The sequence below is a fragment of the Falco peregrinus genome, chromosome W (genome assembly GCF_023634155.1).
Source record: "Falco peregrinus isolate bFalPer1 chromosome W, bFalPer1.pri, whole genome shotgun sequence".
Lineage (NCBI taxonomy): Eukaryota > Metazoa > Chordata > Aves > Falconiformes > Falconidae > Falco > Falco peregrinus.
Window position 1 is genome coordinate 18,686,765 of NC_073743.1, and position 16,788 is coordinate 18,703,552.

Consider the following 16,788-nt stretch of genomic DNA (forward strand, 5'->3'; position numbering starts at 1 on the left):
CACTCAGTCATGCAGTCAAGCCCCCACTTCCCGCCCAACCGAGTAATACTTACAGTCCTTCTTACTTGGGTCTTTGTGCATGTGAATTACAGGCAACTGCGGCTTTACCTCCTGGGGAGCTCCAAGTAGTTTTTGCTCTAAGAGCTTCTCTCTCTCTCTCTCCCGGGTGTTTGGCCAACAGTCCCAGTAGTCAGAGGTGTGCCATCAGAGAGTTCACCGAAATCAGCGGGGCACACCTCCTATCTGACAGTTGCCAAAGATCCTGTGGCTGGGCGAGCTAGTATCCCAGATGAGCCCTCAAATTTATTATAAATACCCGACCCACAAAAGGCTGGTTCAGAAATCTTTATTGTGAGGCAAAGTCAAAGAGCAAAAACCACAGCGCTGGGTGCGTGACTCTAGTCAGAGGCGTGCCAAACAAGTTCAAATATGATCTATTTAAACCATCAAGGTTGCATCAGCCATATACATATTCATTATTTTCTCATAACTATTTACAATATTCCTTGAAGTGATTTAAATAACTCCACCCCTGTTGCGCTTGCACCTTTCGGTCGTTGGGGTCTTCTGGTGGTCGTTCAGGGATGAAGTCAGATGTCTTCCTCGTGGTGAACTTTTGACCCGAGGAGGACAGCTTGTTATCTGTCCAGCACAGCACTTAGCGAAAAGCCAATATCTATTCGTTCGTTTCTTACATGCCGATGCCCATGCATCGTGCCCACGTGCGTGCGCGTGCACCCGCACCTGCATGCCGACGCGTGCCTGCGCGCCGACGCGCACACGTCCCTCCGTGCACGTGCGCCAGCGCCCATGCACCGTGTCCCCATGTGCCCGCGCGCGCGCACGCAGACGTGTGCCCGCGCCTGCGTGCCAGCGTGCGCACGTGCTGCGGGGCACGCGTGCGCCCGTCCATGCACGCGTGTAGCTGCGCGTGCACATACGCCCCTGCGCGCCCGCGCGGCCGCCCCGCCCCCTCGGCCCTCTCGTCGTTTCCTATTGGCCGGCAGGGTGGCTGAAGGGGCGGGGCCGAGAGGCGAAGGGGCGGGGCTTAGGGCCGTCGGCGCTCTGCCATTGGCAGCGGGCGCTTTCGTGTGCCGGCGGAGTGGGCGGTCGCTACTCGCCGCCGCGTCGGAGGGGCCGGCGGGACCGGGGCGGGCCGTGCTACGCTACGCCACGCCACGCCACGCCACAAAGGCCGCAGCATGGTCCTGGTGCATGTCGGCTACCTGGTGCTGCCCGTCTTCGGTTCTGTGCGCAACAGAGGTACCGCGTCGTGCGCGGGGACTGCGGTTTCGTGTCTCGGGGCCGCTCCGCGCTGAGGGAGGGGAGGTGGCGGAGGTGCTGCGTGGGCGGGTGGAGGGCTCGGCCCGGGCCGCGGGTGCCCCGTTTGGGGTGAGGAGGGGCGCCGACTCCAGGGCCCTCCCCGTCTCGTGGTCTCGCCGTGCGCTCAGGTGGGTGGTTGGGGCGAGCCTGCCTCGCTCCGCGGGCGCGCAGGGCTCCGCCCCCCGCCCCCCCCCCTTCAGTGCCCGCTGTGGGGGTCCTGGTCTCCCCTTGCCGAGCTCCCGCCCGCACCCCCAGCTCGTGCTTCGGTAGACCCATTTGCCTTTTTTTATTTTTTATTTTTTATTTCTTAATTCCTCCCCCGTCTCGCCGTGTAGCCTAGCCACCAGGCCATTTCAGCGTAGCTGTAGACGATAACAGCCTTTTTTGTACCTTCATCCTATTTAGCTGAGTACATTGCACTGTAAATTCCTGTTAAGTGGATTCATTTTGCTGTGGTCGTTGGGCGCAATGTTTCCTGGGGGGCTTCGAGTGGGCCAAACGCCCTCAAATTACGACACCCCCCCCCCCCCCCCCCCCCCAAAAAAAATATCAAATTGAGGAGGGGAAATCCAGTAATTGGCTTTAATTCCAATTATATAATTGGAAAAGAGGTGGAGACTAAGAGCTGTGGTTAAACAAGGGCTGAAATACTACACCACCACCCCCTTAAAATTTCATTGCAAAAAAACCGACTGGCAAAATGGTTTTCCATTAAACAGGGATAACGGTTTTTCTGCTGTGCTAAATTATTTCCTGTTCTTATTTTGTGGGTAATTTTCTGTATCGAATATCCTTTGGTTGTGTATCTTCACCTTTTTCTTGTACTAAAACTAAAGCATGGTCTGTATTTTTTTACATTACCTAGTTTCTGATGTAAATATCTCTGTAGAGACATACCCTGCTGAAATGTAATGTGCTGTAGCCTATACATCTGCTCAGTGTACGCTGCTTTTGTTCTGTTGCCCTTCCATAGCATGGTGGGCCTTGCCTTTTTGTATTGTGTGCATGATGACATTGTTACACACGATTCCACTAATACTAATATACGATCTCTCAATAAAGAAACTAGTTTTCCTATATTAACCTAGTGTGCTTTTTCTATTGCTGTTTTCCCATTTATTGTCGTATCCTGCTGTTTAGTTTTTTTCTTGTTTTCCCCCATCGTGAGGTTTGAGTGAGTGGATTTTTTTTTTTCCCCATAGTGCAGATATGGGGGCTTTTTAATACATATCTTTTTCTTTTTTCCTCCTGTCTCATATCTACCCTCAGCATTAGTCTGTGTGTCCATACTCCCTAGACGCACAGTCTGTATTACTGTTGTGCCGATGCAGAATTCTGTTTTACTGCAGAACAGCAAAAAAAAAAAGTGTATAAATCCAAGCCCTTGTTATTAACAACAACAAAAAAAGATATTTGATGAAGGGTCTGCTGCTTATTTCATTCTAGTTACAACATACACTCCTTATCAGACAGATACCAAAATGAGAGGGGCAACCTCCGGATGGATGGGGGAATTATCAATTATTATTATTATTATTATTTTTTTAAAAAACCCTTCTGATTTACAAGAGGCAAATGAACCTGGAGGAAAAAAAAATCCCTCTAATCTATTAGCTGTATATTTAAACATGCATATATGTGAGTACCTCTCCCACCATCTGCTAGGCGAGAAGTTGCTGTGCCTCAGTCCCAGGGCAACTGGCACGCTATAAATATCTTCACTAGCCTCCCTACAAGGCAGGGCTCATAAAACTGTCCCAGCTGCTAATGTTGTAACTACATTTTCATGCTTGAAGCCTCCAGGCCCACCATCTTCTGAATAACCCGATTTGGTCAAAAGAGCAAACTGGGGGATTGGGAGCCTTAAAATATTGGGAGCAGGGAGAGCTGGACAACCCGATTGCGATCAGTGAGTAGTTTTGCTCTGGCTGCAAGGCAGTAATAATACCAGTCACCTCTCCTTGTTCCTGTGCCAGACCTCCTTTCCCAGGTCTGCAAAATGGTCCTATAAAACCTCCCCAATTTTGGCTTGGGATGCCAGGAGAAACAGGAAAGTCAGGGCTCCCAAAAACGGAAGGTGGGGGTGGGGAGGGGGGGAGCATCTTGTCTTTAATTGCATTTCCACAGGAGCAGGGGAGGCACAGGATTGGTTATTTGTCTTTACTGAGAGGAAGACAAATTCAGCAGGTTGGTGGTTCCCCACTACTAAAATTTCAAGAGTAGCTGCTAGCAAACAAAACAAAAGCAAGTGGCTCCAGCAACCCGTCCTGCCTTAGCCCAGCATCCCTTGAAGAGAGGCATCATTTTGTAAGGCTGTGCCTTTCTACCTCCCTCCTAGCTTGATCCTGAGTTTGGTTGGTTTTTTGAAACATTTATTTATGATTTCCTTCTCCATATTTCCTTTTCTGTGTAGCTCGATGACTGTTTGGCCATCCTGTCCCGTTCCCCCCCCCCTTGTATGAGCACAAGTAGGTTGCCCCCCCTGCTCCCCCCTGGATGTAGTGTATGCTGTGGCCCTTTGTTCTTGCTCCATCCTCGTCCCGGGCCAGCGCTGAGCTCCATGCGTGACACATGTCCCCGTACGCATCCTGAGGAGGGAGGCTGTGCTTCTCACTTGCATGAAGGGAGACATGCATGCCTTTTGGGGCTGATCATTTTCCAATGTGATGATTTTTTTTATTATTTCCCCCACTTCCTTTTTTTAAAATTTTTTTTTAATTTTATTTTTTTTTAATTCAACCCCCCCACACACACGTGAGACAATGAGATTTGGGTTATGGCGTGGGAAAAAATGAAATCCCCCCCTCTCCATTCCCAGAAACCCTACCCTGAAACCCTGACATGGATAAACCCAGTCCCCTCCAAAACATACCTCATGCTACAGACACCTGCTGGCAGCTGCCCCTTTGTTTGGAGTGGTGGATTCACTGCAGTGAGCGTGATAAACCCCCCCATCTTATTCTGCAAATTAGCACTAATACAGAGCAAAACTGTTTGTTCAATATACTCTGAGGATACCCTGGTAATCTAATAATACAGAAAACTGCTGGGTTAATGGCAGCTCGCACTAAGCGATTTATTATCTGCATCATATTTTGACTTGTCTTGTTAAGAACACATTCTTACAAGAGGAAACATTCCCCCTACCCCCACCCCCCCCCTACCCCTGTCCACCTCCCAGCTTTTATTAGCTAGTAACCACCAGGCTTTCATAGCTCATAATCCATCAAAACACATCCACAATTTAATGACTTAATTCCTTTGACACTCCCAAGTCTTGAAAATCCACCTGGTACAAAGAAAATAATCTTTTTTTATTTTAGCATTGCGGGCTGAGGAAATCCAAGACGAGTCACGTGCTGGTGGTGCTGCTGCGGGTGTGGAGGCACATGCAGTGGTTTCTATAAAGCCTATACGTCTCTCCAGCACCAACATGTCTTTTAAATATCTTCTTTCAATAACAGGGAGGCAGATAATCCCAAACACTGACAAAATGGGCTCTGAGATTCATTTATATAAACGTTGTGTAAAGGTCTTATACATATCTGTGTGCATTTAACAGTGCCGAATGGGAGCTGGACTGATCTGTCTCACACGGGGGTTTTGGGGCGGTGTCACAATTTCCATCGTTTTAAAGAAAAAGATAAACAAATAGCGGTCACATTTTGCTCATATTGGGAATTATCAGCAAAGTCTAATGAGAGCTGATCTGGATTTGCCTTTCTGTGTGCGGACCTGGCCCTGTGGAAGTGTTATTTAAGAACCGGTGAGTTGGTGCCTGAGTGAGAAAGAAAACGCAGCTGCAAAGCTGGGGCGGGGGGTTTGGGGGGTGTTTGCCACAAAACCCAGGAGCTGCTCCAGCTGGGGGGGGGACAAGGTGGTGGGGACACAGCAGGGACACAGTCTGGCATCGCTTGGTGAGTCCTGAACAGAGTGTGGGGTGCCAAAGCCGGGGGGTGAGATCCATAGGTGCCGGGATGCTGCCATAACCGCCTCTGGCTTTGGTCCTTGCCGAGTCGCCGGTCTTGTGCAGAGTCCTCCTCCGTGAACCTCCTGGAAGGACTGTCCTAGAGTAAGTCTGAGCTTCCTTATTTTGTTGTTGTTGTTGTTTTAAACCCTGCCTATAATTTGGGGAGCACCTTGTTAGCTGAAAGGGGAGGATGGAGCACTGCTGGGGCAGGCGTGGGAGCCATGTCCTCCCAAACCTGTAGGAGAACCCCCCACCCACCAAGTGCCACGGGGAGCATGTGTGACATGCAAGACTGGCTCATCCCTCTCCACTGACCAGATGGAGGATGGTTGCAACCGCTGGAGGTGCGGGGCTGGAAGGAGAGGTGGGTGGCTTTCTCGGGGGCTCTGTGGGGCATGATGCTGGGTAGCGAGGGCACGGGCATCCCCTCCAGCCCATTTACATTCTGGTTCAAACCCAAACCGTGCACTGGGGCTGCCCTGTGTCAGAGCTGGAAGGTCCCTGTCTCTAGGGATGTTCAAAAGGGGATAGATACATTCTGCAGCAGCTCAGCAGAGAAAAGCCTTTCCCATACTTAGCATGGGAGCACCCATTTTGGGAAGCATTAAAAAAACATGTCAGAAATGCGAGGGGAGGCTTTGCAAAAGGTCTTCGATGTCTAGATCATCTCCAATACCCACAACCTCCAAGACCAGAGTTGGTTTGGCGATGGGGAGAGGTGTGATGGCACCACCAGATTTTGTGACTCTTGGGCATCTCATGGCATTTAGGTGTTTCTACATAAAACCTACAGCTCCTGGAGTCGGGTGCAAAGACAAGGCTTTTTGATCAAAGGGTAGTACATAAAATAGAGCTTCACACTGCTGCTTACGGCAAACTTGGTGCTCAAAACTCTGAAGTCGGCTACAACACTCGGGAGGTTTTCCAGCTGACACGCTGGATTGGGAAGGAGAAGGGCGATGTGTGGCTGCAGCGCAGCCAGGGCAGGGACCTGCAGGTGGGTACTGAGAGCAGGGCTGAGATCCAGTGGGGAAAATGATAAATTTCCAACCTTTTTGGGTTCAATTCTGGGAGACAGAGTTGGTCGGTCTGCAGTTAGGGCTGGCAGAGGGATTGTGGTTTCCCAAGTGGCTCAGCACAGGACCCCATGGGAGATCCCCCCAGTTAATCCTTGCGTGGTCCTAAACCTTCTTGGGGAGAAAACCGGCTCTTTTGGGAATGACTAAATTCTCCCTGTAAAATAAAAAAGCCTCGAATCACTTTTCAAGCTAAAGCGAGAGTAGCAGGGACTGGAAAGCTGGCAGCAGCCAGAAGGAAGGGAAAGCAAACCCATGCCTGCTCCATGCCTCCCTACCACCTTTGCTTAACCCTTTCTGCTCCTCCTCTTGCTCACTCCTGGGACCTTTTCTCACCCATTTTCCTGCCTGCTGGTCCTTTACATTTCCCAGCCCTGGCTGGGCTGGGCTGGGCTGGCACGTGCTGTTGTGGATCCCTCTTGGTAAGTGTCCTTAACTGCTGCTGTTTTCTCTCCCTCCATTTAAAGGCTGTAAAATGTGCCTGCAGGAAAGTTGCATGTGTATGGCTTGTAGCTCTTTAATGAATATTATTGCTTTGGTTTGAGTGACTCAACCCAGCAGGGTCAGGAGCAAAGCAGGTGCTGGAAGCAGTGAAGATGCAGGTTATGGGGAGAGGCAATAAGGGGCAGCTTGGTACCCACGGGCTGGGACCTTTCCAAGGGAGGACATGCCTGCAGGGAGATGTTTGGATGGGGATTTCGGTAGCTTGGAGAAGGACCTGGATGTCTCTGTGTCTTGCACCACATCCCTCCGCTCCTGGCTGCTTGCAGTGGCTGCCCTGCCTAGAGATGACACCCTGAAGTCTGGGTCAGCTTAGATGGAGCCACCAGCCATTGCTGGTTTTCCCTGGGGGGCTCAAGTGGTGCTGCGGAGCTGTTACTGTGCATCGCTCCTCCATCTCCTTCCCCAAATGGTACAAGGAGCAGCCATTTCCCCTAAATGAGGAGAAAGCCAGGCCATGGATACCTTCTGGGAATTCTTTGCAGGGACCTTGAGCAGGTCTCTGGTGGAACTGGACAGCCCACCAGGCCACATAGCCAGGTGCCCAACCCTGGAGCTGAGTTAGGAGCAGCTCTGAAAACCTTCTCTCGTCTTTTTCTTCAGGCTTGGGAGGGTCTCTGAAAGATGTTCAGAAACACGAGGTCCCTTGGGCATCTGTCACGCTGTGGCTGCTCCCCACGTCAGGCTCCTCCAGTTGGAGGGTGGGATTGGGAAACGTCCCTGTAGCAAATGAGCCCTCCCCAGCAGTGCTTAGTGCTGTGTCTCTGGGATTTCTCATTCTCCTGGTGGCATCTCACTTTTCCTTCGGTCACACTGCTAAGTACTGACATATCCAAAGGGATCTTGGTTTTTTTCGAAGCTGTGGATGCGTGAAGAGGCACCACTCATGAGCACTTGCCCAACCAACCTGTTTCCATAACGTCTGCTTGAAAACTGGGGATCTACAGGCAAAAGGAAGCTTTCTCCTCCTTTTTTTTTTTTTTATAGCAGAGGAGGTGCCTGTTCTCACGCAGCCCTGCAACATTGGGTAAGGTCTCATTTGCTTGTGCTACCTGGGGCAGTGGAGGGTGTTTTTTGGGTCCACACAAGGCCCATCATCATGATCATCATCATTTGGTGGGAGCTGAGATGTAAATAGACTCTCCTGTGAGCCCCAAACTTCAGTGAGGAGCAGCTGGAGTCAGAAATGAGTTGTGGGTTCATGGTGAAGCTGCCTGGACGTGGGATGAGGCACCAAGCTGCAAAGGTCTGAACTTGTTTATCTGTACATAAATCCAAAATAAGTTCTCAGCTTTTAAAGAAGTTCCTTGGCATTTATACTGGGATGAGTAAGATAAGAATCTAGTTTGAGGTGAGGGTGGGTTTTTTTCCAAAAAAAAAAAGTAATTGTCAGCAAACTGACCACAGACTGAAGGTATTTTGTCTGCGTGTGGGCTCGGTGCTGCAGTTATCTTTGCAAGACCATCGGCGTGTTTTCAGCCCTGGTGTGGCATTTGCTGGCAAACTCAAACAGGAGCTTTTTAAATCTCAGGTAGCATCTGAAAGTAGTGGAGGTGCTAATGCTTCAGGAGAGGTGTCTGTCAAGCCTGGCAGTTTCTACAACCTCCAGATGAAAAATAGCACATCTCTGATTTACCCAGCAGGAAAGAAGCTGCAAATCTCATGCAGATTACCGGGCTTCTTGTTGTGGTTTGCTAAATCCACATTTCTCTTTCTTGTAGCTTGGCCTTTAATATTAATATCTTTAATTTCATTTATAAATTCACTTATCAGCTTTCATTAGTCATCCCGTTAATGATCCCAGGCAAGAAATTTATCATTTGACGTCAAAAGGCAGATTAAGGGACTTCTAGAGCCTTGGGAAACGGCTTCATGCTGTACCGGAATTATAGCGGTTGGCATATGAGGCTAGTACTATGTATAATTTGCATCTGCTGCTCAGGGGATGAGTGATTATTTTATATATTTACCAGAAAACAAGAGCATTTCTTAATCACGAATGGTGTTACATTTCCTGCAAACTCTGCAGTATTATGAATCATTGGGCTATAAACATCTTGTTGCCGGCATGCCTGGTTTCGCATCACCACGGTGGGAAGCCCTGGAGGGTCGGATCCTGACAGGTCGCCTCCTTCTTGGGGGTTTTACTGCATGAATGACTAATTGAAATTAAGAAGTTCCCTCAACACTAGGACCTGGAAGGGACTGGGAGTGGTTGAAGCTTTGCTTCACCAAAATTGAGCGTCTTTGGTCTGTGATGTCCCTGATGGGAGGTGAGGGTGTTGGTAGGGTTTGGAGATGGGTGTCTAAGGCATGAAAATGGGGGAAAAAAACTCACAATATTTGCTCAAAACATCTGGAAAAGAGCAGGGTTGAACTGAAAATGGATGGATGTAGCATCCCCAGGCACTGGTCCATTCAGGTCCGTCACGGTGAGGCTTTATAGATGTTGGGAGCAATCAGTGTGGTGGGAGAAGCCTTATTTTGTCCAGGCGCTGTTTGTGATATCCCACAAATTTCCAGGGACTGAGATAAGGACTGAGGAGGTTTCCTGCACCAAGAAAGCATGACATGAGTGGGCTTGGGGTTATGAGCCTTTTTTTTTAATAGTGAATGTCTCAGTTGCATGTAACCTTATAAAAAAGGGTCCCCCTCCCACACTGGTCACCTGCAAAGCCCATTGACAGCCCCAAACTCCCTACATAAACTGCTCCTCCAGGCACAGCCTCCTTCAAGACTGATGGGCTGCAGGCAGCTCTTTTTGAGGTGGAATGGAGAAAATCTTATCTGTCTTGTACCAAAAGCACTAATGAGCTGGTTTTGCTCAGCCCTTGTTGGCCTGAGTGGGAAACTTCTGTATGAACCTGTAGCAGGTTGACCTTGGCTGGCTGCCAGGTGCCCACCAAGCCACTCGGTCACTCCCCTTATCAGCTGGGCAGAGGGGGAGAAAAATAAGATGGAAAAGCACTCATGAGTCAAGATAAAGGCAGGTTAATAAAGCAAAGGCCACGTGTGGAAGCAAAGGAAAATAAAAGATGTATTCTCTACTTCCCATCAGTAGGTGATGTCCAGCTGGTTCCTGCGAAGCAGGGATTCCGTACCTGTAGTGGTTGCTCCAGAAAACAAACGTCATAATGCATGCACCCTCCTCCTTTCTCTTAGCTTTTATTGCTGAGCAGACTTCATACGGTATGGAATATCCCTTGGGTCAGTTTGGGTTGAACATGAACCAGCCGTGTGCCCAGGTGGCCAAGGAGGCCAGCAGCATCCTGGCTGGTGTCAGCAGTGGTGTGGCCAGGGGGACCAGGGCAGTGCCCGTTCCCCTGCCCTCGGCACTGGTGAGGCTGCCCCTGGAATGGCGCGGTGGGCTCTGGGCCCCTCGCTCCCAGACAGACCCTGAGGGGCTGGAGCGTATCCAGAGCCGGGCAGGGGGCTGGGGAAGGGGCTGGGGCACAAGTGCTGTGGGGAGCAGCTGGGGGAGCTGGGGGGGGGGGGCAGCCTGGAGAGGGGGGGCTGAGGGGAGACCTTCTGGCTCCCTACAACCCCCTGAGAGGGGCTGGAGCCAGGGGGGTCGGGCTTTTCTCCCAGGGAACAAGCGACAGGATGAGTGGAAACAGCCTCACGTTGTGCCAGGGGAGGTTTTGGTTGGGTGTGAGGAAAAATGTCTTCACTGAAAGGGTGGCCAAGCGCTGGCACAGGCTGCCCAGGGAGGTGGTGGAGTCACCAGCCCTGGAGGGATTTAAGATGTAGATGCTTAGGGTCATGGTTTAGTGATGGGCTTGGCAGTACTGGTTTAATGGTTGGACTTGATGACCTTAAAGGCCTTTTCCAACCTCATGATTCTGTATTTCCCTGCTCTTATGAAAGCAGCAGTAAAACCCATCGTCCATCCTCAATCTCTTGTTCAGCTCTCTGCATGACTCCTTCTTGCATTAAATTAACTGGTCATGGCCAGAGTCTTGTCTCTCAGGCTGTTCCTTGAAGCTGTGAGCTGAACATACGCTATTGCCCAGGAATTGGGCCCCGCAGCAAGGGCTGTCGTGTCCCAGTGGCCGTGGGGGGTGTGCGTGGCCGAGCGATGGGTGGTGGACCAGCAGCTCAGCTGGTGGCACTTCTACTGATCTTAGCTGCTAGGGACAAGAGCTATGTGAAAACACAGATATCTGGTTTTGATGGTGATGACTATTTTCCAGTTCACTGGCTGAAAATTTATTTTCCTGGTTTTATATTGTCTTTGACTTTTTCAGCAAAACGGGGGTTGGTGGGGGAAATGGCTTTTAAGTGGCTCATTTGAAGTGAAATGAAATAGGCCACAACCTCGGAGTGAATGCTGTCTTATGGCAGAAAATGAAACAGCATCAACTGGATGCAGGGAATAAAACCAATTCATCATAATCTTTCAGATGGGTTTTTCATACAGAAACATTTCACCTAGACATATTTTTTTTTTTTTTCATATCTGAGAGATGGTTTTGGTGTTTCATACTCATTTGGAAAGCATGAAATGATCAGGAATAGACTGCCCCAGTCCTCTGTGTTCTTGTACTGTGAAACCATGTTGTGACTAGTGTGTGCAGAAGTCAGATTTATTTAATCAACATAAAGTGCTTTCATGCCCAAGATGAGTCTTGGAGAAGCAAAGGCTGTGTTCCTGGGGCGGGAGGTCGCAAAATATAGTTGACCCTTTACAAAATGAAGGAGGTCATGTCAACCCCTGCCTCTCCTCTTCACCTCTATTGGCAACAAGGGTGGGTTTCCAGGATTGTGAGGACCAAAGGTGGTTTCCCAAATGAAAATGAGAGCCGAGGTCTTGAACAGGACTTGCAACCACTGCTTTGCTCCTCACTGGGCTCACCTACCTGAGTTTACTTCAGTCTGCGGAAACAAATAGCATCTTCTCCACGGCCTTGTTCAATTTGTGTAGGAAAATCTGTCTGGCACATGTGATTACAAACTTGCTGGTGGAAATCCTAGGTGTTTTGCCAAAGGAGACCATAGAAGCACCCTGGAGATAAGGACATATCATCTGCAAGGAGAGTCCTGTAGTACCGGATCCAGATGGCATGTGATGCTGTCCAGGTGCTCCTTCTATAGGGTGAAGGGGTGCCCTCGGGAAGGAAAATATTACCAGGAGGTAGTTAGAAGCTTAGAAAAATAGGACATGGACCAAGGGGAAGGGAGGCAAGGTAGCTCCCCTCCCTGTCCCTTGGGCAGAAAGCAGTTCCTCCTGAAAGGAGTTGGGCTGCTGCTAGGGAAGCCAAAGCATGTTTGTTAGGTATCTGGCATGACTCTGGTCTTCCCGTAACAAGCAGTTTTGAGTCCCGTTAATGAAATCAAGTGCCAGACCTCAGAAACATCCAGGAAGCTGATAGCAGGTTTGGGGATATGTTACGCTGGCTTACATGCACCCAAACTATGTGGGAACCCCTGTCCTTGTCCTAGGATTCCTTATCCACAGCCCAGCATCTCTCATTGAACCTTTTCCTACCAGAAACCAAGCAATGAGAGTTTTTTTTCCACCTGGGCTGACTTTGATGCTGGCAGACCCAGGCTTAGACCCATCCTCTGGCTCCCTGGACCTCCTGCGGCTCTCCCCACCTCCCGGTTTTGGTGCATTGGCACAACCGGTCCCAGCTTTCTGGCCCCACGATGGGAATGGGGAGGCAGCAAGGGCCCCTTCCCAATCTCCTGCAATTCAAATGGGAAACGGGAGGATGGATGTGCTTTGCAGAAACCCAACTCACTGGCAGCATCCCTTGGGGGGGGGAGATGACATCCAGGCCAATGTGAGAGCCAAAGGGCATCAAAGGGGTGCTGGGACCCTCCTGTGAGCTGGGGTCTTGCAGGTGGATGGTGGGGGGAGGAGAGATGGATCAGGGCACCCAACAATAACCCTGCTTGGAGTTGCCACCTCTGCAGAGGGCTTTGGGGAGTCCTCTTTGAGTGCAGCCTATTGGAGGCAGGTTTAATGTAGTGAGTGGGTGTGCAGAGCTGGCACCCTGTTCCCAATCTGAAACACTCCTCTCCAGCCCATGAATAGACCCAACCTCTGCTTGCTTTTGGGGTTTGGGTATTTTTTTCAGCATAAACAACAAGCCCATTTCTAGTGATGCTGTGACATGAGCGCTTTTGTATCACGCCGGGGAGCTGGAGCTTTGAGAAAGCTAACAAATATAATGAGACTTTTGATTAAAAAAAAAAAAAAAGGGATAAAAGCCCAGATCACAACAGTACCATGAAAATGCAAAGTGTTTGCCAAAGTTCAGACACCAAAAAGCCAATGAAAAGGTCCTTTGTTCTTATTGATGCCTGCCATGAGGGGCCTGTTCCTCACATCTCCTGGGGTTTGGGGTTGGCTGTGGTGCAATCCTTAAGTTGTAGGAGTTGCTTTCTCTGCATGTCCATGTGCACACTGCATGCCGGTGAGAAAGGTGGCTTTCACCTCTGGTGCCCTGCTTTCTCCAAAGAGCAGGGCTTAAAATTCCTGGCAAATTTACATCTGTGGGAGAGCTTTTAGCTGAGTTCTGGTGTGGAAGTTCTGGGTGATGGTGGAGAAGGGAGGGCAACACGCAGCGGGAAGCTCAGGAAGATCTCAGGGCAGCAGATGATGGACCAGAAAGTCAAGAAAAAGCAGTGACGCATGCAAAGAGATCCCACACCATGGGCTGGGGATGCTTGTCAGTGTGGCTTGATAATGGTTAGGAGAACTGAGGGTCTCCACCACACCCAAGCTGGGCAGGGGCTGGGGGTGGTTCTTGACTGATTTTCACAATATTAAGAGAAAAGAGACCTTTGTCAAGCAAGCTAAGCTGCTATGAAGGGCTGGACACTTTGGTTGAATGAGCCACCAAGTGCCACAAGAAAATGGAGCGTTCAGGAGTGTGGTAACCCAAGCTGCACCTGTAATACTGGGGCAGCTCTGCTCTTAAAACCATGAGCAGGTTAATGCTAGTGGGGCTTTATACCACTGTGCTGCTACCCTGAAACACAGAGAGCAGGAATCCATGTACTCCATCAGAGCAGAAAAGTAAATGACCTCAGCCCAGGGGTCCCGGGAGGGAGTTTGCCACCCATACAGCTGTTGTTTCTCTAAGAAGTAAGAATGATCCCACTGTAAAATGTCAGGGATTGGGATTTTGCCCATCCATCTTTATGTGTGAGGGTCTTCAGGGCTTGGGGGGCTGCCTGCAGGCATCTCTTTCGGGCTAGATGTTTGCAGATCTGCCGAATCTTGGACAACTACTAAGCCAGCCAGCACCTCCTAATGCAGCTCAGTTAGGTTTGCTTGGTCAAAATGCTTCTTCCAAATGGAGGAAAGCGATCAGATGCTTTGTAGACCATTTTTCTCAAAAGCATGAGAGAAATCTTAGAAATGTCACGTGTGGATCTGCTGGTGTTCCAGAGGTGCCAGGCTTTAATTAACATCACTGAGAAGTTCAGATCTCAACTCTAATTCCTTTCTGTTTGTAACTGGGAGCTCTGAGGAGTCAACAGATTTTGTGGCTTGAACAGATGTGGTTGTTTTTTGGGGTTGCCCCCGCCCCCCCCCCCCCTCCCCAAGAGCTGGGTTGAATCTGAAATACACCTTTGTAATTGCTGCTTTTCTCTCTTCTACTTGATATCTGCCAGAGCCACCATCCAACAAACGTTACATGGGTTAGTGTTATTCCTGCTGTGTTATTTCAACTCAGGCAGAAGTATTCTCCTGGATTCAGCAGTTAGTGCTGTGAAAAATCGTGTAATCTTTCTCTGCTTTCTCTAAAGGTTCAGTTACACTGTGAATTGACAATATAAATGGAAAACACACATCTAGGATTATTTTCATTCAGGTCTTTGAATGAAATCTGCGTTCCTTGTGATGCAGAAGTGCTGTGCACCGCACCACTCTGTGCGTGCGTGTGTGCACTTACAAGCACACCCTTTGCAAGGGTAGGGGAGACTTTTTCCATGTTGGTGGTGCTTTCGGAGTTGTAATGTGGAGGCATGTACCTAGCTGTGCCAGAAGATGCTCTTGGGGGGGGGGGGGAGGGGGGAACAGAAGGGAAAAAGAGCATCTTCCACTGGCTAATAGTGTCGCAGAGTAATTCAGCTGGGAATGGACCTCTGGAGGTCTCCAGTCCAGCCTCCTGCTCAGGGCAGAGATTACCTGCATGGTTATTGCGTGTCTCAGGGTCTTGCCCAGCCAAGTCTGGGATATATTCAAGGATGGAGATGACAGCCAGTGGTGCTTGCTCTCTGGCCAGCAATCCCTGAGGATCCACCCACTCCTAGGGCTGGATGGGCAGTCAGATGGTGTGGACAGGGGTGCAGATGTGCTCTCCCCTGCCAGAAAATTTGGTGTTGAGTACTTCCATTCTGCACTGGGGTTGTCCCCTCCAAACAAGGAGACTTTCCATGGGCAGGAAGATCCACCTCCATAGCCACATCTGTATGGGGAAGATCTCAAACCACCATGGGGCTAGTCCAAGGCCAAGCAGCTGGGCTGTGTCCAACACCTGGAGCAGAAACCAGCTCTTCCCAAAGTGCTGGACATCTGCTTACCCAAATGGTACTTGTGGGTCCAGGTGGGCAGTGGGCACAACATGCTGACCCCCAGCTCCACAATTCCCCGCTTGGACCCTCTGGTCTTCCCTAAGGTTGAGTAAGTTCTTTTGGTCTCCCACCTTCATTTCTCCATCTGCATAATGCACCAGTGCCCATCTCACAGACCACTGGGGATAAAATTCAGGGAACAAGGAAAATGCAGATGATCCTGCTCCTTTGTAGGTAAAATCCTGGTAAAATGTGAATGTGGGTGGGGAAAAGTGTATTGCTGTTTTTCATCCTCCTTTCTGTGGTTACTGTTGAGGAAATGTGTTACAGGAGATGTCTGAAGAGTTGTATTTAGTCTAAAAAACTTGCTCAGATCTCTCTGCTTTCTTCAGGAAATAGATTTAGAAATTAAATAGAAATGACAAAGCTGAGATTTTTGGATGAAAAATAAAAACCTCACTTCTTTGTGTCATAAACATATATATATATTAAAAAAAAGTGTTTTTTTTAAGAGCGGTTTTAACATTACTTGGTTCTAATCCAAGGGGAAGCACTTTCCCAAGGTCACCCACCACAATAGTGAGACGAGTGACTCGGGTTCCATCTCCTCTATGAAATCTGCTTAAAAATAATGGTCTGGAGGACTACCTGGCTGCTGACACTAACTGTATGATTTCCTTATTTAGCTGCTCTGATCAATAGGTGTGGTTTCCCTGTGTAGCTGCTAAATCTTGACTTTTTGAGTCCAACAGCGACTTTTTGCAAAGCCAGCTTGATACAGGGCCATGGAGACTTGTGGACACTTCTCAATAGCAGGGGATTTGTCGAAGCAAATCAGATCTGGAGTCACTGAGAGGGAATTAATGTGAAATGCCTTGATGTTGGTTTTACAGTCACTTTAACAGGCATAACTATGCTATTAAACTGATCTGCCTGTATTTAACTCTTATTTGTACTTGAGTGGAATAAATGTTTTCCTTTAGGAAGGATGAATTTTACAGAGTAGAAGAGCTATTATAAACCTCCCAAATGCCTCATCAATAACAATATAACAGCTTACAGCCTGAAACCTTGGCTACTTATGCTGTGGTAGTGCCTTTAAAAAGTCCTATTTCATCCTCTTCATCCTCTCCTCCTCTTTTTCCTCACCCCAATTACTCTTTCAAAATGTCTCTGAAATGATAGTGTTGGGCACACAGCTGGTTAGACCTTGGGTAGTCACACACAACTAAAACTGTCACCTTGCTTCAGTAGAGCAGCTCCTGACTTCAGCCCAAGTCAGCTTCTTCTCCACGTTGTTGTGTTACATGGTGGAAAATATCCTCACCTTGATACCCAAGTGGGGCTTGGGTAAATTAAGGCTCTATAAGAAGTTGCAGCTTGTAC

General features: G+C 49.2%; 1 protein-coding gene across 2 annotated transcripts in view; it reads left to right on the top strand.

Moving 5' to 3' along the window:
• Positions 1-1,141: 1,141 nt before the first annotated feature.
• Positions 1,142-16,788, top strand: part of ARK2C (arkadia (RNF111) C-terminal like ring finger ubiquitin ligase 2C) — a 51,082-nt gene continuing 35,435 nt past the window's right edge. For both annotated transcript variants that reach the window (XM_055792613.1, XM_055792615.1), the window contains exon 1: positions 1,142-1,263. In XM_055792613.1, coding sequence (XP_055648588.1) covers positions 1,203-1,263 — 61 coding nt within the window. In that variant the 5' untranslated portion in view covers positions 1,142-1,202. The remainder of the gene's footprint in view (positions 1,264-16,788) is intronic.